Source organism: Numenius arquata, chromosome W (assembly GCF_964106895.1).
Source record: "Numenius arquata chromosome W, bNumArq3.hap1.1, whole genome shotgun sequence".
Lineage (NCBI taxonomy): Eukaryota > Metazoa > Chordata > Aves > Charadriiformes > Scolopacidae > Numenius > Numenius arquata.
Genome location: NC_133615.1, coordinates 25499902 through 25523779, shown reverse-complemented (window position 1 = coordinate 25523779; position 23878 = coordinate 25499902). Strand labels below are relative to the sequence as shown.

Genomic DNA, 23878 nt, shown 5'->3' with positions numbered 1-23878 from the left:
GCTTGGCAGGGTAACATGGGGAAGAAGCACTGGAGGGGAGAGGGGCCCAAGAAAGCTGGTTAGTATTCAAGGATCACCTCCTCCAAGCTCAGGAGAGGTGCATCCCAAGAAAGAAGTAGTCAGGCAAAAAAGCCAGGAGGCCTGCACAGATGAACAAGGAGCTCCTGGATAAGCTCAAAAACAAAAAGGAGGCCTATAGAGGGTGGAAGCAAGGATGGGTAGACTGGGAGGAATACAGAGAAACTGCCTGAGCAGCTAGGGACCAGGTCAGGCAATCTAAAACCCAGATAAAATAAAATCTGGCCAGGGACATAAAGGATAACAAGAAAAACTTTTATAAGTACATCAGGGATAAAAGGAAGACAAGGGAAGATGTGGGTCCTCTCCAGAAGGAAATGGGACACCTGGTCACCCAGGATATGGAGAAGGCTGAGGTACTCAATGACTTTTTTGCCTCAGTCTTCACTGGCAAGGGCTCTAACCACACCACCCAAGTCGCAGAAGGCAAAACCAGGGGCTATGAGAATGAAGAACTGCCCACTGTAGGAGAAGATCAGGTTCGAGACCATCTAACAAACCTGAAGGTGCATAAATCCATGGGACCTGATGAAATCCATCCGCGGGTCCTGAGGGAGCTGCTGGATAAAGTTGTCAAGCCACTTTGCATTATATTTGAGAAGTACAGGCCGGTCAGTCTCACCTCTGTGCCCGGCAAGATCATGGAGCAGATCCTCCGGGAATCTCTGCTAAGGCACGTGGAAAATAAGGAGGTGATTGGTGACAGCCAACATGGCTTCCACAAATGGCAAATCATGCCTGACAAGTTTGATGGCCTTTTACGATATTGCCAGAGCATTGGTAGATAAGGGGAGAGCAACAGATGTCATCTACCTGGACTTATGCAATGCGTATGACACTGTCCCGCATGACATCCTGGTCTAAGATCGGAAAGTCATGGATTTGATGGATGGACCACTGGATAAGGAACTGGCTGGATGGCCATACGCAAAGGGTTGCGGTCAATGGCTCAACGTCCAAGTGAAAGCCAGTGACGAGTGGTGTTCCTCAGGGGTCAGTATTGGGACCAGTGCTCTTTAACATCTTTGTCACAGACATGGACAATGGGATAGAGTGTATCCTCAGCAAGTCTGCTGATGACACCAAGCTGTGTGGCGCAGTCGACACATTGGAGGGAAGGGATGCCATCCAGAGGGACCTGGACAGGCTTGAGAGGTGGGCCCATGCAAACCTCATGAAGTTCAACCAAGACAAGTGCAGGGTCCTGCACCTGGGATGTGGCAATCCCAGGCACAAATACAGGCTGGGCAGAGAATGGCTGGAGAGCAGCCCTGAGGAGAAGGACTTGGGAGTGCTTGTGGATGAGAAGCTCAACATGAGCCGGCAATGCGCGCTGGAAGCCCAGAAAGCCAACCGTATCCTAGGCTGCATCAAAAGGAGTGTGGCCAGCAGGTTGAGGGAGGTGATTCTGCCCCTCTACTCTGCACTCGTGAGACCCCACCTGGAGTACTGCATCCAGATCTGGGGCCCCCAACATAAGGACATGGACCTGTTGGAACGGGTCCAGAGGAGGGCCACAAAAATGATCAGAGGGCTGAAACACTTCTCCTATGAAGACAGGCTGAGAGAGTTGGGGTTGTTCAGCCTGGAGAAGAGAATGCTCCAGGGAGACCTCATAGCAGCCTTCCAGTACCTGAAGGGAGCCTACAGGAGAGATGGGGAGGGAGTCTTTGTCAGGGAGTGTAATGATAGGACGAGGGGTAACAGTTTTAAACTTAAAGTGGGTAGATTTAGATTAGGTATGAGGAAGAAATTCTTTCCTGTGAGGGTGGTGAGGCACTGGAACAGGTTGCCCAGGGAAGCTGTGGATGCCCCATCCCTGGAAGTGTTTAAGGCCAGGCTGGATGGGGCTTTGAGCAACCTGGTCTAGTGGGAGGTGTCCCTGCCCATGGCAGGGGGGTTGGAACTCGATGATCTTTAAGGTCCCTTCCAACTCTAACCGTTCTATGATTCTATGATCTTCGAAAATACATATATACAACTAAATGTTGCTAAAACATCTGAAATGTATTTAACTTACGTCAGGAGTCCAGTTTCATGGCCCTTAGTTCCGACTGAACTACTCAAATTGATTACTAAACGTAAGACTTCTTTCCGCAGAAGTATTCTGCACATTGGTGTATCATCTGGGATTGATTTTACTCCTGGAAAAACAAATTCAACAGTATAGAGTTTAACCAGAATAGTCTTTGATCGTGCTAATCTTATGCCATATAAGTCTGTTTTAGAATTACACACACATACGAGTATATATTTATGTATGTATTCTGAACTACTGTGCTGGTTTTGCCTGGGATAGTTAATTTTTTTCATAGTAGCTAGTGTGAGGCTATGTTTTGGGTTTGTGCTGGAAACAGCAGTGATAATGCAGAGATGTTTTTTAGTTATTGCTGAGCAGTGCTTACACAGAGTCAAGGCCTTTTCTCCTTCTCACACGGCTCCACCAGTGAGTAGGCTTTAGGTGCACAAGAAGTTGGGAGGGGTCACAGTCAGGACAGCTGATCCCAACTGACCAAAGGGATATTCCATACCATGTGATGTCATGCTCAGCAATAAAAATCGGGGGAAGGAGGAGGAAGGGGGGAACGTTCAGAGTTATGGTGTTTTGTCTTCCCAAGTAACCGTTACATGTGATGGAGCCCTGCTTTCCTGGAGATGGCTGAACACCTGCCTGCCAATGGGAAGCAGTGAATGAATTCCTTATTTTGCTTTGCTTGCACACGTGGCTTTTGCTTTACCTATTAAACTGTCATTATCTCAACTCAAGAGTTTTCTCACTTTTACTCTTCCAATTCTCTCTCCCATCACAAATGGGGGGAGCGAACAAGGGGCTGTGTGGTGCTTACTTGCCGGCTGGGGTTAAACCAAGACAACTACCAACAAATATTCCCATTAAAATTAAAACAAACAAAATATTTTCATTAATTTTAACATGGAAATATTTTAAAAAGATAAACTAGCATTTCATAAACACCATGTGACATTTAGAAAAATCTGTGAGATTCAATTACAGTGCCATCTCTATCACTAAATCATGTTGGGTGATCACTGGGTGATTACCTGCTCTGTTTGTATCAGATACTGGCAAAGTTAGCAACCAGCTACTTCATAAGAAATTATGATAATTCAAAATGTAAAACACAAGCCTAAACAAGAAATGTCTTTCTCTTTATAGAAATTCATTAATTTTTTTAAGATTTTTTTTTTTAAACTAACAACACTGGAGGAGGGGAGGAAGGCAATCAATTTGATTATAAGGTCAGGTACAGAGCTGCATTTACATTATCTGCAAAAATGCTATAAAGCTAAAGCAGAACAGTTTGAAAGTATGCCATCTGCCACAGTCACTGATAATGCAACTACCTTCCTGGATAATGACTAGGGCATCCAAAGAGGTGTTTGTGTTTGTTTTTTTTAAATGAAGATCATTACTTTGTTGCAGTATATATAAATAAAATATTATTTTTCCACAATACCTTAAAAATACTTGAAGAGTTATAGTCTCTAATAATCATAAGGCTTTGAAACTTACCTAGTACAAGCTCTGTACTCTTGGTGCTGCTAGCTGAACCACGGGATACTGCATCACTACAGCTTGAAATTTCAGAAAATTTGGAGGAATGCACATCTAAGTGATTGTGTATGGTCTGCCCACACCAGTCAGTATATGGAATATCTGAAAAATCTGAGAGAAACAAGATGTTGTAACTTTGTTATTCACACTTTTCCTCACTTCAAATGCTTTTCTTATTTTTTTTTTTAACAATGTTAAGCATACAAGACACTAATGCAATAAGTATGGTAACTATCAGCATATAAACCAGCTAGAAACTAGATGTTTGATTTTGGACCAGTTATACTCAAAACATCTAAAAATAAATTTTTTAAAAATCTTGTAATACTTGAGTAAAAATAATCAACTCTTAAGCACTGACAGAAGCCTAAAAAACTGTAATCACATGTAGAGCTCTTATGTAAAATAGAGCGTGGATATATCAATAACATAATAAAGATGCTCTTGCATATGCACAAGCTTTTTTGTTCATACAATTACCACAGGTCTTGCAGAAAGGGCTCTGACTTCATCAACAGAAAGATGTGACAAGTAAGATTCTTCTAGGAGGTTTCACTATTCATAGCCTTTGGCATTTTGGATGTAAAGAGATGAATGTAAAATCCAAGCTTTTAATTGTTGCACAGTTAACAGAACCAAAGAAAAACATAGGTCTGAAGGGACTTCTGGAGATCACCTAGTTTAACCCCTTGTTCAAAGAAGGGCTCACTTCAAAATGAGATCAAGTTACACTGCAAAGAGTTTTTCCCCTTATATTTAACTGGAATTTCCATTCCTACAGCACGTGTCTGCAGTCTTCTGTCCTTCGGCTTTGTGCTTCTGACAAGAGCCTGGCTCTGCCTTGCCTGTAATCCCCTCATGCTAACTGAAGACTACAATTGGGATTTTATTTACCATCTCTTCTCAATACTGAACTTGAGCTCAAACTCAGTTCTCTCAGCCATTCCTCACATTTTGTGCATCATCCCCCTTGCCAAAAGTACTCTTTATGTGTTACTACCTGAATGCATAACACTGCTGTAAAATGGTAAGGATTCCTACCGAGCAGAAAATGGAATTTCCATTATGGGATTATCTTTTTATTATTATATACACTGTAAAAAGGCACATAACTGGAAGGTCTGCAGAGGAGGTTAAGAAGAAAATCATTCTGAATCTGATCTGAATCTCAAAATATGAAGGAAGACAACTAAATCCCAGAAGTTACAGCTCAACTTCAACAGACTCAATCAGATTTCCTTTGTTTTGTTTTATGGTACAGACTTGCTTTGAAGTCAGACTTTTCATTAGTTTGAACACAAAATTCAGTTTTCAGGACATTGATTTGTAAGTACTAAATAAGGTTTTGAATTTTATATTTTGATAAGCTTTTAGAAATATTTAACTACTAACACTACTAGAAGCAGAAAAGATGGAAACGACCATAGAAATGCCATTGGTTACACAGTGAATTTATTAAGAATTCATTTCAAGGTCAATAGTCAGTAAGAAAAAAAAAACAAAACAAAACCAAACCAACAAAAAATCCCTTACAGATTCATCAATTTAAAAGATGAACAAAATTCAATATTTTCATTCAGTTTTATCACACTTCCCCCACAGGGAACACTAACCTGTACGACTATATGAAGAGTTCACTTTGTTGTTAGGATGATAACCCAATATTTGAATGCAGACACAGTAAAGGCAGTTCTCATCTGTGTGCTCCTGTAGCCCTGTATCCTCTGTATTTTCTAAAAACTGAGAGGCATCTGAATGGCTGGTATTCATTATTTCTGTGAGACTGATCTGCTGTCGGAGCATTTGAAAAGGACTTTTGACAACATCACTTGTACCTGATGGAACGCCTGTAGATAAACAATTAGACATCAGAAAAAACAAAACCACATAGCCAAGAGTTAATAAAACATTGTATCAATTAAATTTCCCCTTTTAAGGTTGGGAGGTATGTGTGTGTGTGAAGATCTAGAAACTTTTTTTGAATGGTTAAGCTCCCAAGATTTGTTAGCATTCGGGAAATAAACATCATGTTTTAGTCCCAGCTTATCATATATAACAAAACATTGCAAAGGACAGAATCCAATCTCTAAACACACATACTGTGAGAAGATATGCGGTAAACCCTGACATTATATCAACACTAGTAATAGTATTACCCATGTAACATTAATATGTTACAATTTTTCATAGTATCAAACAAGATTAGTACAACAATATACCAGATGTATAAATGACATATGCACCAATGAAAATAGAAACACAATTTAAAAAACTGTAACAGTGCCTAATAAGATGAAACTAGACTCAACAAAGCAGAAACAAACCTAAGACACTGTAGTGACATGCTCTTCCCTGGGTGGAAAATACAAACAAATACAATTTTGAACAGGCATTACTTTACCCTGAAGCTTAGTAAACTACAGAAACACTTTTTCATCTTTATATATTACATTAACAACACAAAAGAAAAAAAATATCAGTAAGATGTGTCTATTTAGATGTTCAAAATGCTTGTAATAAAGTTCCAGTTAACTAAGAAGCATGACAACAGCTATCCTATACTACTTTAGGACCAGTATCAGTATTTCTTTTTCAGTTGTCCTACTGAAAAGATACATATTGATGCCCTACAGATTTCTGACTGCTCTGGAGTAGAAAGAAAGCACATTCCAGAACAAGTCAGGCATTACAGAGCACTTGCAATTTTCTTGTACCACGTTCCATCACCTCTGCTGATCAACTGTTACAGAAACATCACAGAAAGGCAAAATTTACACATCTAACACCTTTATTGGTTTCTATAAATTCACATGTAATCAAAGGAGAGTCAAAATATAACATCTCAATATATGTAGCATACATGTTTTAGCTTGAATGCTGTTACTTTCTTTAATGCAGTATGACTACCAGTCTTGAATTAACATTAGCTCATATATTATAATCAAAGATACGTAGACTTTCCTTCTTAGTTTATTAGAGCTGGATCAAGCTTTGAAGCAACACCACACTATCTTGAACTACATAAAACAGGGAATTAACAGTCCGCTATCCTGAATCCAGAACACAGCGCTCAATAATTAACAGCTAAAAATAACCTTTTCTGTAAAGAAAAATCAGCAAATAAAACCCAACACCCCACCCACTGTACAAACAAACAATAGAAAGGTACAGAGGAGGAACAAAACCAATACCTTCTGCATCAGGTGCAAAGATTCTAGCTCCATGGTCATCAAATGAAGGTGTGGTTTTCTTCTGGAAATATGGAGTTTCCTTTACCTGGAATATTCAAGTGAAAGTTAAAATTAGCACAGCTGATAATTAAATACAAAGAAAAAAACAACAGATAGTGTTTATGAGGAAATAAAATGTCAATTTTTTACTTCAGGAAAAAGATCTAATTGGAGGAAGAAATGAAGAATGGGCTCCTGAGTAATAAAGAAAAACCTATGAGAAAAACATAGATTTGTGAATGAACATTTATTAAGCAAGGCTTATGAACAGTCAGTAAATAGTAAAACACAGTGGTGACAGGCTGGAAGGAAACCAGTGACCCAGAAGTGGCTATTAATGATCTGTCCACAATCACTCTACAACACTGGAGACTTCGGGAAAGTAGAGCAAAACCACCCAGGACATCTAAAATGTTGCCTGTAAGATGATACAGAGTCGAGACGTGTCTCAACTCTACAAAAAGAGAGAAAAGAAGTGAGGCAACATAAACATGCCATAAAGACTGTGGGGGAGAGATAAAATAGTAATTTCATAAAGGGGACATAGAAGCAGGTATGATGAAAAATCTTGCATTTGCACTAGCTTTAGTAATTTTTTGAGATTAGTAAGAAAGGAATTTAGGTTTGAAAGGCAAAGACTAAGTAAACTCAAGATAAAGAAGCCACTGATTTACCTTTGACATAGACCATGTCCTGTTTTTGATAATTGGCTAACAGAATATTAAACATTGTGATGCATCAGTTTGTTAGATGGGAATGTGTTTGAACAAAGTAGAGAGAGGAAGGCAATTGATAAGACACTTAAGAGAATCTGTTTTAACTTAAAGAAACATATCTATGAGGTTAAGCAAAGACAATATCATTTAATGCTATGATGATAGATATACAAATAAAGTAATATTAAATCAAGTTGACGGTAGCAGAAAGTTTACTGTGGGATTATGCACATCATTTATGGTTAACCAATGAACATATCAATTAGTTCACTAAAGAGGTAATAACAAATGTCCACAGACTATGCTAATTTTAGTATAAAAGCTAGCTGTCAACTAAAAATCTTATTACAGCATATTTATGCTACCACTGTTTAACACACTTCTAACCTAGTCTGTCATTATTTGCCTAATAATACAAAAGACTAGCACTTTTCTGTAAACAGGGTTAGAACAGTAACTCTTGTTCTCAAAAAGGCATTCCTTGAAAGTACCACATACTGTTTTCCTCATTTCTGTAGATCTAATCTATTCTGATGATAATGCAAGTTAACTACCTTCCAGTATGAAAATGCAAATGAATCCATTAAGTTATCACATACATACCTGAAATATTTCATTGATATCCACTGGGAGAGCAAGGCCAATGTAATCATCAGAGCTACCAAATGTAGCATTAGAAACCATGGAGCGAACAGAGGAGGAACGCTGAAGTGTGTTTTGGTTAATAGGACTTAATAAATCTTCTTTATCTAACGAAGCATAACTTAAAGCTTTCATAAACCTGTAACATTGAAATAATAAATCACAATCTTGGTAAATCTCTCATTCTGGCACAGTACAAGTAAGAAGGTCTGCTGACACAAAGACTATCCTCATCTTCCCATAGTAGAACCCAGAGCTTGTTACTCTGTCAAATTACAGCTATAGACTCATTACTTTTGTTCTGTCTCATGTTGTACTGCATGGTTTGGCAGTTCCTCGGGTAAAAATGTGTGATTTTTTCAAAGTCCTGGGACAAGGACTTGAAAGATAGCAGGATGGAACTTCAGCTTAAGAGGCTGCCAACCCTGTAAAAACACAAATTTTCTCCAACTTACTGGGCTTCGAAGATTTACAGCCCAGACACAGTCAGTAAAGATTTAGGCTTTTAAACTGCTAACACAGAGCTTGAGCCTGCTACATGCCAGAGATGCAAGGAACATTTTTTTCCTGTATTCTAAAGGAGCCACCCACTGGGTCACCCAAGCATGGAAAAAGAATTTGCTCAACACGAACACAGAACAAACATGAACCTGCACAGTGAGCAGAGCTGACTGTGACAAGCAGCCTGAGGAACAAAGAAAGAAACAGGTTGGGAAAGGAGATGAGAGAGGAGGCTGGAGAACAAGTCCTCAGTGCTGATCAGAGTCCTAATGATGGAAATTCTCTCATTTGGCTTTCATTTTACTTCTCATTGAAGATAAAAACCTATGAATGCTTTCTGCTAATCAACCTAAGTAGATGATCTAAGCAGTGGATTAAAGCTTCCTAGTAAAAAGAGACATTCCTTAGGAACAGTAAATTTTTATTATATTACTGCAAATTATTATACATTGGAAGGTAAGTACAGCAAACATTTTATTTCTTGAGCTGGACTTTCTGCCTTAGAAATCATTTTCTATCATTATTTTTGTTTAGATGGGCAATTAAAATGTCTTCTCAAGCATAACAGCTTAAGAGATTTATACCAAAACAAAAATATATTATTATGGTTTGACCATGTGTTGTTCAAGACATTATTACGTGATGGGAATGTGTAGAACACAGATTATAGGACATCAACAGTTTTCTTGCTACTAATTCTGACCAATGCTAATTATAGTAGTAGTTGCAATACAACTCAAGCCATACTTCAAAACCCAGAGTTACCAATTGCATTAGTTATTTCATAATAAAGCATTTTATAATTACTCTCAGTATAAAGATATACGTATTAATCCTAAACATTTGTGCCTGCTACTCTTGGAAAAGCTAACAGATATATCATTAGTAGTGATAAACAATGATAAGTTTTCCTGAAATCATGATGAGAATTTGAGACATGCACTTTAACATTTTTGGTTGGTCTTTAATGACCCAGGGAACTACAGGCCAGTCAGTCTCACCTCAGTGCCTGGCAAGATCATGGAGCAGATCCTCCGGGAATCTCTGCTGAGGCACATGGAAAATAAGGAGGTGATTGGAGACAGCCAACATGGCTTCCACAAATGGCAAATCATGCCTGACAAATTTGATGGCCTTTTACGATATTGCCACAGCCTTGGTAGATAAGGGGAGAGCAACAGACGTCATCTACCTAGACTTATGCAAAGCGTTTTACACTGTTCCGCACGACATCCTGGTCTCAAAATTGGAAAGTCATGGATTTGATGGATGGACTACTCAGTGGATAAGGAACTGGCTAAATGGCCGCACTCAAAGTGTTGTGGTCAACAGCTCAATGTCCAAGCAGCAGCCAGTGACAAGTGGCATTCCTTAGGGGTCAGTACTGGGACCAGTGCTCTTTAACATCTTTGTCACAGACAAGGACAATGGGATAGAGTGTACCCTCAGCAAGTCTGCTGATGACACCAAGCTGTGTGGCGCAGTCGACACATTGGAGGGAAGGGATGCCATCCAGAGGGACCTGGACAGGCTTGAGAGGTGGGCCCATGCAAACCTCATGAAGTTCAACCAAGACAAGTGCAGGGTCCTGCACCTGGGATGTGGCAATCCCAGGCACAAATACAGGCTGGGCAGAGAATGGCTGGAGAGCAGCCCTGAGGAGAAGGACTTGGGAGTGCTTGTGGATGAGAAGCTCAACATGAGCCAGCAATGTGCGCTGGCAGCCCAGAAAGCCAACCGCATCCTGGGCTGTATCAAAAGAAGTGTGGCCAGCAGGTTGAGGGAGGTGATTCTGCCCCTCTACTCTGCTCTGGTGAGACCCCACCTGGAATACTGTGTCCAGCTCTGGAGTCCTCAACACAGGAAGGACATGGACCTGTTGGAACGGGTCCAGAGGAGGGCCACGAAGATGATCAGAGGGCTGAAACACCTCTCCTATGAAGACAGGCTGAGAGAGTTGGGGTTGTTCAGCCTGGAGAAGGCTCCGGGGAGACCTCATAGCAGCCTTCCAGTACCTGAAGGGAGCCTACAGGAGAGCCGGAGAGGGACTCTTTGTCAGGAAGTGCAGCGATAGGACGAGGGGTAATGGTTTTAAATTGGAAGAGGTGAGATTTACATTAGATACTAGAAAGAAATTCTTTCCTGTGAGGGTGGTGAGGCACTGGAACAGGTTGCCCAGGGAAGCTGTGGATGCCCCATCCCTGGAAGTGTTCAAGGCCAGGCTGGATGGGGCTTTGAGCAACCTGGTCTAGTGGGAAGTGTCCCTGCCCATGGCAGTGGGGTTGGAACTAGATGATCTTTAAGGTCCCTTCCAACTCTAACCATTCTATGATTCTGATTTAAAGACAGAGGTGGAAAATTTAGCCTCATAAAATAATTTGTGCAATGAAATAAGCTTTTCAACCTTTTGAACGAATGGAACCACTAGAACCATCACTGAAGTCAATTTGCAGATGCTACTTGCTATGAACACCTGAATTTGTGAATGAAGCATGAATCAAAGAAAATTTTCTGAAGACTGACAGAAGAATGGCCTTAGAAGACAATAAAGGTCATAACATTTCTTTCCAATTTATTACTTAAACAGCAGTTAAAGAATATTTAGCTAGAAGTAGTAACATACTCAGAAATTAAAAGGAGCACAATTATTCAGTGGAGACACTCACCTGTAACCAGTAAAAAAAAATACCTATATTAGTTAAATCATAGTCTTTCCAATCAATTATATCAGTAACCAAGACAATCTGACAATCTTTTGTAATATGTACATCTGCAATTTTTAACCTTCTCAGAGATACGAGCACTTCAGTCATTTCAGTTCAACATTAAACAGGTCAGTTCAAATCCTGGAGCCTAACCACTGATATGAGAGATCATGAACAGCTAAGCACCAGGAATACTGTTAGTATTACACTGCATGCAGGGAGGCTGCTTTGCATATCAAGGGCATGACTGCAAGGAATGGTACAGAATGACTACAGCCACAACAGAATCTGTACTGCCTGTGAAATGACACTGATTTGTTCCTGCATTAGCACAGGAAACCAGTGACAGAGCAAGGAATAGCACTTCTGATTTCCAGGATGGTGCAGCTTAACTACTGAATCATCCTTAATTTAATCAGCACACTCAGTCTAGTTCTAACTTAACTGAACAAGGAAACAAAACTTATCTTTTATGGCATCTTTGCAGAATCACATGAAAATATAAAAAAAATTCATGTTGCTCTTAATCAGGAAGGAAACCAGTAGTAATAAACGGGCACTATAGACACTCAACTGAGTATGTGGATTGAAATTCAGGGATCTGGCATTTGCTCTTCTGTGCAGTAAGGGAGTGACTAATGTGCTGGTAACTTCTCCCCTTTCTCTCATGTGAGACAGGATATTTAGGTAAAAACAGAGATAGGAAATGTCTTTTCCCTTTCAATAGTAATCTGAAAATCCAATCCACTAGCTAAAAGTTTGGGAAATAGAAGAGCTTTTAAGATAAAGTTGTTAAGCACTGACTGTAGCTGCTGGGAACAGTGTCAATGTCATAAGCTAGGTATCTTATATAACTATCCAATAATACTTCAGAAGAGTTAATATTACTCAAAAATAAAGAGGTGACACTGCAATCTAAAAATAAACCCTATGAGTAAAATCTTTGCTCTGTTGTAGCTAAGAAGCCAAACTCACATTCATATCAGTGGTACCAGTATCTCACCACTGGCCTCAGTGCCACAGTGAACAGTAATAGAGCATATCAGCAGGAGTCCCTGTCCTAAAACCTCACCAAGTGACATCGAGAAAATTCTCTTCTGAAATACAGCTCTGACTGCACAAGCAATTTTGTGTGACTGTAACTTTAGTAATGTCAGCAGTGCAACTGCATTTAAATATTAGAAGGAAACATACTCCTTTGTCACTAACAGCATTAAAGGGACTGAGGACAGCTATGAAAGCTGGGCTTCTCTGATAGCACTTACAAAGTTCAGACTTCCCATTAGCCTATTCTCCTCCTAATATTGGTACTGCTTTCAGCAAAGTTATGAATCATCCTGCAACAAGCATCACTTTTAGGTGAAGTTGGAAAAAAATATTAGAAAGATACTTGTCTTATTTAATTGCTCTTACAGCTTTGAAATAAGAAACAAGCACATAATCTCTTACCGACTTGGGGTGAGCCGAGAATCCAGGCTGCCAGACTTCATGGTAATAGTGTCAGTAAACAGCACATCCTTTGCTGGAGATGCTAGGGCTTCTGAGTGAGACAGTGAAGGATGCATTCTCTGCTGTTGTAAGCGTTTTAGTGTAGCATAGCCAAAGGCATCTCGAGAACTTGTGTAGCTAAAGTTATAGTCAGCAAGACTTTTTATGGTAGCAAGAGAAGGAGCCTTAAGAGACTGGGCTCTTCGGGGAAGTGTATGAGAAGACCCTGGCAGTACCAGGGATACAGAACTGGATTTTGAGAGAGGCAGGTGGTTAGACTGTGGTGTTGAACAGTGACTTGGTTTAACTGTTTTTGTGCTTACCACAGTATTCAAACTTCCACAGTCAGTATCTACATTTGTAGTGTCCACGCCTACAGTCTCCCTTGAAGGGCTAGAGCTCATTGAGCTTATGCCACTTGTTGTGGTATCTGTATTAAAACTTAAGCTACGACTCTTGAAATGTGTTTGTGTAGTACCATCTCCTATTAGCCTTTCTCTGCTTGTGTTTTCCTGGTGAATTTCATTTCCTAGACCTTTTGGCAGCTTCAGATCATTTTCTCCAATACTTGGGGTACTATCAGTATCTTCCATGTGCTTACTTCCAACAAAAGAAGTTTCTAATCGTAAAGTGTGGATTTTAGGAACTCTGAAAAAAGGGTTGAATTCTTCCCCGACAGGAAAGTCTATGCTACTGGAAGGTTCTGTTACAGTACGATTTCGCCTCAGGCCTAATTTACTGTCAGATGTCAGCTTTCCTCCTTTTGGATCACTGCTACTTCTATGCTTTTTATTAGGTAAAGTAAGAGAGTTTAGAATGCGATTTTTCACAAGTCTGCTAGAAGAAAAAAAAGGAAAGGGACTACGGTCTTTGTCCTTTGAAGGTCCAGGTCTGTCAAAAAATATTTGTTCTGCATCTTCAGTAATATCTAGGAAGAATGTACTAGTGCAAGTACTACCAAAACGGTCATCCTCCATGATGAACATACCTGAAATTATATGAGACTTTGTCACTGAAAATGGACATTTCTTCAAAGTGTATAAACTATGTTGCAAAAAAGAAAGAAATTCTATAAAAGCTAAAATGGGAGACTGTGTTTTATCACAGTTTTAATTCAACATTTTTTCTGCAGAACTTTGTACTGTAAATTAAGTATCTTCAGGAGTACCTGAGCTGAAAGTCTCATTGCTTCAAAAGAAAAGCCACACTATCTTATTTCAGTGCAAATATCCAGCTACTAGGATTCCAAGTGATGCACTCCTTTAATGATATCTAAAAATGGTATATTTCTGGATTTAAATTCCAAATATCAATAGCAAAATTAAAATGTATTAGATACACAAAATATACAAGAATTTAAATATAGCAATACTGCATATATGTGTGTATATATACACACAGAATATATATTCTAAATATTCCTTTATTCCTTTGAGGACAAACAAGTAAATGTATCTTTAGGTATAAAGCATGGATATTTCTGCAGGGTATTATAGCAAGCTGCCATAACTTGACATAAAAAAACCCCAAAACTTATCCTAATGTTAAAATTTCTTATTTCTACACCAAATGTAAATCTAAGACACTGTTCTCTTCCCTCTCACTTGATTACATCTCTCTGAATGCATATAACTGTCCCCTGGCTTGTGCTCTTCTTTCTTGCAATAGCACCCTTTAAACCATTTGCCTGAACCTCATATCCTGCCAAAAAGTCAGTAAGAACACCAAAATACTGTTTTGTGGTGGGGTTTTTTTAGTTGTTGTTGCTTGGGGGCTTTTTTGTTTGTTTGTGGGTTTTTTTTGTTACTTACTTGAAGGCATAGATTCGCTTTCACTGTTATGCCTAGAACTGGTGGACTCAGAGTTCAAGCTAAGAGTACTAGGTACAGAAGAAAGTTCATTGCAGAGCTGCTCCATGTCATCAGGGACCACTGGCCAAGGCTGTCTACGATTGTGTCTCACTGCATCCCAGTTATGATGCCTCAAAATGTCACATCCTTGTTTAGTTTTTGCTATTAGACCAAGCGCGTAGACACAGGTTCTGTATTTAATGTATATATAGAAAAAAAGAGCAACAAAAATAGAATCTCATTTAACTAAACTTATTTCTCTCTTGAAAGGAAACAGTTTCAAAACAATTCAGCAGAAACTTCACAAAATTGCCAAATAGCTTTTTGTTCCTGATTTTTATTTGTAAATCAATGGAAGCTTAAGAGATGCACTAAAATACCTGAGAACACCACACTATTAAAAAATAAAAAATAATTATTACAAGAGCCTGATACATAAAGTAGAAAAGTATTTTTTTAAAGGACAAACATTAATGCAGTAGCAGTATTACACAAAAGACATCTATTTATGCTTTCTTTTAAAGATTCAAAAGATTCAAAAATTATAGAAAAATAAATTGATTCCAACAGAAATATAAGTAGCAAATATTTCAATTGTTTTTTAAAAAACAAAAAAAGTAGTATGTATCTTTTTTCATAGGTTTCATTTGCTTACTGCATGTTCTTTTGAACTTCCTATGCAATTTTGAGATTGATCAATGATAACTGATTTGATTGACTGATGCCATCCAGAGGGACCTGGACAGGCTTGAGAGGTGGGCCCATGCAAACCTCATGAAGTTCAACCAAGACAAGTGCAAGGTCCTGCACCTGGAACACCACAATCCCAGGCACAAATACAGGCTGGGCAGAGAATGGCTGGAGAGCAGCCCTGAGGAGAAGGACTTCGGAGTGCTTGTGGATGAGAAGCTCAACATGAGCCAGCAATGTGCGCTGGCAGCCCAGAAAGCCAACCGCATCCTGGGCTGTATCAAAAGAAGTGTGGCCAGCAGGTCGAGGGAGGTGATTCTGCCCCTCTACTCTGCACTCGTGAGACCCCACCTGGAGTACCGTGTCCAGCTCTGGAGTCCTCAACACAGGAAGGACATGGACCTGTTGGAACGGGTCCAGCGGAGGGCCACGAAAATGATCAGAGGGCTGAAACACCTCTCCTATGAAGACAGGCTGAGAGAGCTGGGGTTGTTCAGCCTAGAAAAGAGAAGGCTCCGGGGAGACCTGATAGTGGCCTTCCAGTACCTAAAGGGGGCCTACAGGAAAGATGGGGAGGGACTCTTTGTGAGGGAGTGTAGTGATAGGACGAGGGGTAATGATTTTAAATTGAAAGAGGGGAGATTTAGATTAGATATGAGGAAGAAATTCTTTCCTGTGAGGGTGGTGAAGCACTGGAACAGGTTGCCCAGGGAAGTTGTGCCCTGGAAGTGTTCAAGGCCAGGCTGGATGGGGCTTTGAGCAACCTGGTCTAGTGGGAAGTGTCCCTGCCCATGGCAGTGGGGTTGGAACTAGATGATCTTTAAGGTCCCTTCCAACCCAAACCATTCTATGATTCTATGATTTCCAAGTAAGTGGCAAAACTATATTCACATAAATTAGGTAAGGCTATTTGAAAACCTACTGGAAATACCATCTGAAAATTTTATGCATAATTTTATGCATAAATCAGATACACATACCCTCTAATGGAGAGAACCTCACAATGTTGCGCAAGTGCCATTATATCGGGAATTACATTCTCTTCTTGAAGCAAGTTAAGACCCCAATTTGATGATCCAATATTTCCCTGGAATAAAACAATTTGTCAAATAAGTTTTTATTTTGATGTGATCTGCAGCACTATCAGTGTAAACTTTTGACATTCTTCTTTGTTGGTGGTACAGTTGAAAGCCATATCTTCTCAAAGCAATTAGAGATTTGAGCACCCTTTTTGGCATTTCTTAGTCACGCAAATCCAAAAAAGGATTTGAGACACTATACCTAAAACTGGTCACAGTTAACTACTACATATTCCTCATTTTACCAGTTCTACTACAGCCATCAGTATGATCTTGAATTAGTCATTTTACATTCTTCTTAAACGGGCATTTTATTACATACCTACAATATCTTCCAGTAATAGTCACCTTGGCCAAATGTTCCAAAATAAACTTTGGGGAAGACAAAAAAGAGGCAGACAAACAGCTGAGGTGGCAAAGCAACTTAAAAGTGTAGCTTGGATAGGCACAGACACTAGGTTTTCCCCATGTTATCCCAAGTACCAGGGATGTCATGACCATATGTATTCACACGCATCAACAGTGGCAGCCAACTTTCTTCCAGAAAAACTGAATTTTGGAATACCACAGTAAATGTATTAAAAATACACCATAGCAAGCAGTAACCACTGGTTCCATAGTAATACCATTGCTACATGTGGCAATCTGTTCTTTTTATTTGGTTTAAAACAACATCCACCCCCCACCCCCCCAAAAAAGAAAACAAAAAAGAAAGACAAAGAGACTATTAAAAGACTCAGAACAAAACAGGTGCAATGAACAATTTTCATCTGAAAATCCAGTTAAGGTACTTTCCACTAACTTGGAAAGTCACACACATTTTATGACAAAAACCCTAAATAATGATTTTAAGAGATTTTGCTTAGTTATTTCAGAAGAGTCATAATAGAACTCAAACAGCTGCAAAAAATCTATTACTAACCAAGGCCCAAAGGGCTGCTTTCAGCTGCTTAATTCCTTCCCACTTATCCAGCACTGGGCAATGAACAGTGTAACTTAGATCTGTAACAATATTCTGAAGGAGAAAACCAGAAAAAAACCATACTCAGTTGAAAATGAAAAGGAGGAGACAGTTTTAATAAAGGTAAAGTGTCAATTTAAAGTATGCACTCTAAAATAAAATAGTGGTAGTTCCAGCATAATAACCATATATTAACAACAGTGGTAATGTAGGTAGAAAATTTTAACGTTACCACTGACTGTATCATGTCAACTCAGATTTTATAAAGATAACAGATTCATCAGATTAAGATGCTACAATATATAAGCTTTCTCTTGAACTTTTAGACTATTATATGCAATTCATTACATCATCTTGCAAACCCACATTAAAAATCAATTTATTTAAGCAACTATGAATTGGCTTAAGGTTTTTCTTATCTCTTCAGGATATCAGAAAGAAGATTTTATTCCCTCATCTCCACGTTTTTGTATGCATAAAAGGATAAGCGCAGTTTTACTTGTCAATATATGATTCACTCATACACAGACTGAAAAATTATTTCTTTTGGCGAGTTGCTTTCCTTTCTAAGTTTTTGCTAGCCATTTTAAGAAAAACATTGCAAGGTATTTCTCTGATATTTCAGTGGTCAGGAAGGAATTTTACATGAGACTAGATGGCGAAGACTGCCTTCGCAACTTTTTGGCCCCATGTAATTTGAGACTTTCACAATATACTTATTTTGCAATGACTGTTTAAATGCCATTTCTTTTAAAGCATGTTTTAAAGGATTTACAAAACTCTTTAAAAATCTTTTGAATTATAAATAGTTATTATCCTCACCTGAGACTCCAATAAATGGCAGCCTGTTTTGTGGTGCACCAGTTGGCCATAAAGGTGAACTGGCAGGTAGACGTGTGGTCGCTGTAATCTGGTAGAAAGAGAAATCAATTTTTCCCAGCAATTCTGAAATTTTCTTTTAAAATAAATTACATTGCAGTGTAATGCAATGAGTTTTTCAGATGAAGAGGATTCTTTGGGAGAATTTACCTTTGGTTGCTCCGACGAACATAGTTATCACCATCAACAGGTTTGCGATAAGTTGTAAGTGCTTCATTAAGTTGCTCTTCAATCAATTCAACATACTTTAAGTTATATTCCTAATAGATGACAAAGGTTGACAAATGGTCAATGTTTTTACAGTATGGTACTTTATAAGGAAGAAACAACTGAAGCGCTCCTTAAGGAAGGCTGAATTTCTTTATGATTTGAAAGTGAGGCTCACCAAAATTACTGCACTTCATACATACAATGAGTTTGCAGAGAGTTGACAACTGATTCCATAATTATTTCAGTGAACTTGTTAAAAAAGGAAGGAAAGAAGGAAATAGTTCACATCTGACTAACCCAAATAATCTCAACAGACCACCACACATTTCAGTATTCCTAGAGAAGTGACAGCTTATAAATTAGTAAAAAAATTGCCTAAAAGCCAACAGGAATGAGACCAAGCACTTATAATAAATTATAAAAAAAAAATAACATATGAAGAGTTTTAATCTAGTCATGACAATGATGCATTTTTCTTAATGGGTCTTGCGTTTCTATTTACTTCCTAACAGCATAAGCTAATTTTATCTCCATGAGATCTAGATTTAACTTTAATTAGTGGCAACCAAGACCAATTGTTCTCAGGGTACCCAGCCTGCTGAGCTGGAAGACAGCGATGGGGAGAAGAACGAACCCCCCATAAACCAAGGGGAAATGGTTAGCTACCAGCTACACTATACAAACACACACAAGTCTACGGGGCCAGATGGTATCCACCCCAAGGGTACTGAGGGAGCTGGCGGAATCATAGAAAGGTTAGAGTTGGAAGGGACCTTAAAGATCATCGAGTTCCAACCCCCCTGCCATGGGCAGGGACACTTCCCACTAGACCAGGTTGCTCAAAGCCCCATCCAGCCTGGCTTTAAACACTTCCAGGGATGGGGCATCCACAACTTACCTGGGCAACCTGTTCCAGTGCCTCACCACCCTCACAGGAAAGAATTTCTTTCTAGTATCTAATGTAAATCTCACCTCTTCCAATTTAAAACCATTACCCCTCATCCTGTCACTACACTTCCTGACAAAGAGTCCCTCTCCGGCTCTCCTGTAGGCTCCCTTCAGGTACTGGAAGGCTGCTATGAGGTCTCCCCGGAGCCTTCTCTTCTCCAGGCTGAACAACCCCAGCTCTCTCAGCCTGTCTTCATAGGGGAGGTGCTCCAGCCCTCTGATCATCTTCGTGGCCCTCCGCTGGACCCATTCCAACAGGTCCATGTCCTTCCTGTGTTGAGGACTCCAGAGCCGGACACAGTATTCCAGGTGGGGTCTCACGAGCGCAGAGTAGAAGTGCTCACCAAGCCACTTTCCATCATTTATCAGCAGTCCTGGCTAACCAGGGAGGTCCCAGTTGACTGGAGGCTAACAAATGTGACGCCCATCTACAAGAAGGGCTGGAAGGAGGATCCGGGAAACTACAGGCCTGTCAGTCTGACCTCGGTGCCGGGGAAGGTTATGGAGCAGATCATCTTGAGTGCCATCACACAGCACGTACAGGACAACCAGGTGATCAGGCCCAGTCAGTGTGGGTTTAAGAAAGGCAGGACCTGCTTGACTAACTTGATCTCTTTCTATGACAAGGTGACCTGCTTGGTGGATGAGAGAAAGGCTGTGGATGTTGTCTACCTAGACTTTTGTAAAGCCTTTGACACCGTTTCCTATAGCATTCTCCTGGAGAAACTGGCTGCTCATGGTTGAATGGGTGTACTCTTCACTGGGTAAAAAAAAAAAAAAACACAAAAAAAAAACCCCACAAAAAAACCCAAACCACTATCTGGATGACCAAGCCCAAAGAGTTGTGGCGAACAGAGTTAAATCTAGTTGGAGGCTGGTCATGAGTGGTGTTCCCCAGGGCTCAGTATTGGGGCTGGTTCTCTTTAATATTTTTATCAATGATCTGGACGAGGGGATTGAGTGCATCCTCAGTAATTTTGCAGACAACACCAAGTTAGGTAGGAGTGTCGACCTGCTTGAGGGTAGAAAGGCTTTGCAGAGGGATCTGGATAGGCTGGATTGATGGGCCGAGGCCAATTGGCCTGCACTTGGGTCACAACAATCCCATGCAGCGCTACAGGCTTGGAGAAGAGTGGCTGGAAAACTGCCCAGCAGAAAAGGACCTGGGGGTGTTTGTCGACAGCCAGCTGAATATGAGCCAGCAGTGTTCCCAGGTGGCCAAGGTGACCAATAGCATCCTGGCTTGTATCAGGAATAGTGTGGCCAGCAGGAGTAGGGAAATGATCGTCCCCCTGTACTTGGCACTGTTGAGGACCCACCTTGAGTACTGTGTTCAGTTTTGGGCCCCTCACTACAGGAAAGACATTGAGGTGCTGGAGCTCATCCAAAGAAGAGCAATGAAGCTGGTGAAAGGTCTGGAGAACAAGTCTTATGAGGGGCAGCTGAGGGAACTGGGGTTGTTTAGTCTGGAAAAAAGGAGGCTCAGGGGAGACATTATTGCTCTCTACAACTACCTCATTTTTATGAGGTTGTAGTGAGGTGTGGGTCAGTCTTTTCCCTAATAACACGTGATAGGACAAGAGGAAATAGCCTCGAGTGGAGCCAGGGGAGGTTTAGATTGGATATTAGGAAAAATTTCTTCACCAAAAGGGTTGTCAAGCATTGGAACAGGCTGCCCAGTGAAGTGGTCGAGTCGCCAATATATAAAAGGGCTGGGTAAATCAAAAGCATGCATATATAGAGGAGTTATGGAACTGTAAAAGTCCCTGTCAACCTTTTTCAGCAAAATCATAAGTCACTCAGGCAAAAATTGTATTGGCATTAGCAATACAGATATAGGAATGTACAATATTTTTAATAAACTTTGACCTTCTAAACCTGCATATTCACACCCTTCCTCCTCCTAATTTCAAGCTAATGCCCACATTTTATTCTTAATATTACCTTTTGCCACTTTTTCATTTGTTTTGTTACATAACCTCTTTCATTTAAATACGAAAACCCCTTTGGAATGGACAGAAATCTGTAAAGTAACATAAGACAGTCAGTATTCCACTTAAATCACGATTTGAATAAAAACACTTATTGTTTCTGCAGTGTAAAGTCAAACAGCATATTCAACATTTACCTTAGGAGTAGAAGCAAACCTTTGTCTCCAAGGTGAGAAAGAGCTGGTTTCATTTGGATAAGAGCATGAAGATTGGCCTAAAATAATTAAAAATGCATAAAGAATATCTGAGCACTATATAATTCTGAGAACTACAAAAATTACAACAGTCTGCCAGCAATGAGGCAGCAAGTTTTTCACAAAGGGAAGTTTTTCACACAGCACTAACCTCATCCTAATATTATTCACTTTAAGTACTTTTTGTCATTAACATATATCCCCTTTACAAAAAGTATAATGACCAAAATAGCTGAATTAGTCTGAACTCATATTTAAAAGTAAGCATAATCCAGAAGTCTACATTTTCTTGTCATTAATATTGCAGTATTTTCAGCAAGGGGTCTATAAACTATTATGAAGTCTATCAATGATAATCAAGAAAGGAAATCATCGCTACCTTCTTGCATACTTTTACTTTGCTACCAGGGGAGGGGGTGGGGAACTGCTTACAGAGTAGCATACCAAAAAGAAGTTGAAAAGGGAAATGATGCTCACCTTGTCTTCACATGCCTCATCTAGAATATCAAGTGCCTCAGAAGAAACAGTTTTATTTTTATCATATAACTGGGTCACTAGTAATTCAATTCCCCAGTTGCTGAAGAACTCTACATTTGCTCTCAGTAATACCCGTAAGTGTTTTGTTGCATACAACCTGCAGCTCTGCAAAAGTAAGGAAAATACTTTTTTGAATGAAAGAAAAATAGCTAATGTAGTTAATGATTTATCACTTTTAAAAATACATTTCAATTACCATATTTTGTAGCAAGTAACTGCATTGCACACCTTAATGCATTAAAACTACGGTCTACTTAAGAGCTATTTCTATCTTGTCAAATGGGAAATTTGAGTCTGAGATCACAAGTAATCTGGTCACTGCAAGTCTCCTTGGAAAGCCCTTATCAATCAGCCATTCACTGCGATGGCACCACACAAATTCATCAGGATACGCAGGAGAAATATCTTGTAAATAACCAGTGCAATTGCATGTACTTTCATGTATGTAATGTTTTGGAAAATACTTTAAGAAGCAAATCTTAGAACCTCTGGGGAATTTATTTTAATACATTTTAAATTGTTTCCCAAAAGTATGTTATCCTCAAAGCTTCTCAGAAAACCATCTAAATATAAAAATGTCATTTTCTGTAATAAGACAGTTTCCCAACACTTAGTTTACTACTATGAATTTCTCTGTGACAGCAGAATGAAGTACCTTGTCAGTTCCTGTACTGCTGTTCAAAATTTGCTGAATAAACAGCATAAACTGATTAACATATTTTTTATTAGAAAAATTACATGCAAAATAGAACCAAACAGGCATAATCTACAAGAATTTGTTCTAGAGTAAGTACAGAACAACCCTGACAACGTATACTCTCTGAGAAAGGTGTTATCTTTACTTAGATAAGCATAGTTATAAAAGACAAAATCAGATGCCCAAATCTTTCTTCAGGTCTTCGGTCCTTACACCTTTAAGGCTATGATAGCTATAACCAAGTAAACTTTTTATATGTTAAAATATAAATTATCTGCGTTGGGATGCATGTGAACATCTTTACTCTAAAAGAGAGGTGAATTGGTCCAGGTTGGACAGGACTACCTAGGTTAACAATATCTTCTGGATTTTTTCTTTTCCTCCAGAAATACTTGGCAAGCAGGACTTGAAAGAAAATGGGAGTAGGAAATGTGAATGTGCACAGTTCATTTCATAAACCTTGTCTCATTATTTCAATTTCAAGTATCAGGTGCACATTTCTCTCTATTCTTATTTTTTGGGATGCAGGAATGACATAACACAAGTACCAAGAATGACTGCAGCAACAGTGATTCACAAGTCTGACTTAGGCTGCACAACCGTTTTGAAAGGGTTTGCATCCCATTAGTGGTATGCCTTCTATGTGGAGTAGACGACTAGCAGCATACTTATTAAAGACGAGAACAAGAGCTATTATGCTGAAATGATGACTTGATCTAAATGTTAAGCCTACAGAACAATACAATAATGTGAAACCAGAATTCAGTGTCATGTAGTTCAAATGTTAAAAAAACTGTCTATAAAGAATTTTTATTTTCTGTTTGGAGAAGGAAAAGATGAAGCAAAATCCTGGAATGTTTTTACTTTTAACAGGAACCAAAAGGAAAAACAGTGTAGAAGATATGTGA

At 39.4% G+C, this 23878-nt stretch overlaps 1 protein-coding gene across 1 annotated transcript in view; it reads right to left on the bottom strand.

The window, feature by feature from the left end:
* LOC141476718 (rapamycin-insensitive companion of mTOR-like) overlaps positions 1–23878 on the bottom strand; it is a 141137-nt gene that overhangs the window by 2587 nt on the left and 114672 nt on the right. The window contains exons 23-36 of the mRNA XM_074165523.1: positions 22214–22378; positions 21680–21756; positions 21496–21574; positions 18544–18653; positions 18337–18424; positions 17476–17568; positions 16455–16561; positions 14746–14975; positions 12896–13922; positions 8202–8379; positions 6844–6928; positions 5266–5499; positions 3611–3763; positions 2099–2222 (exon numbers count right to left, since the gene is read on the bottom strand). Of these exons, the coding sequence (XP_074021624.1) occupies positions 2099–2222; positions 3611–3763; positions 5266–5499; positions 6844–6928; positions 8202–8379; positions 12896–13922; positions 14746–14975; positions 16455–16561; positions 17476–17568; positions 18337–18424; positions 18544–18653; positions 21496–21574; positions 21680–21756; positions 22214–22378 (2750 nt within the window). The remainder of the gene's footprint in view (positions 1–2098; positions 2223–3610; positions 3764–5265; positions 5500–6843; positions 6929–8201; positions 8380–12895; positions 13923–14745; positions 14976–16454; positions 16562–17475; positions 17569–18336; positions 18425–18543; positions 18654–21495; positions 21575–21679; positions 21757–22213; positions 22379–23878) is intronic.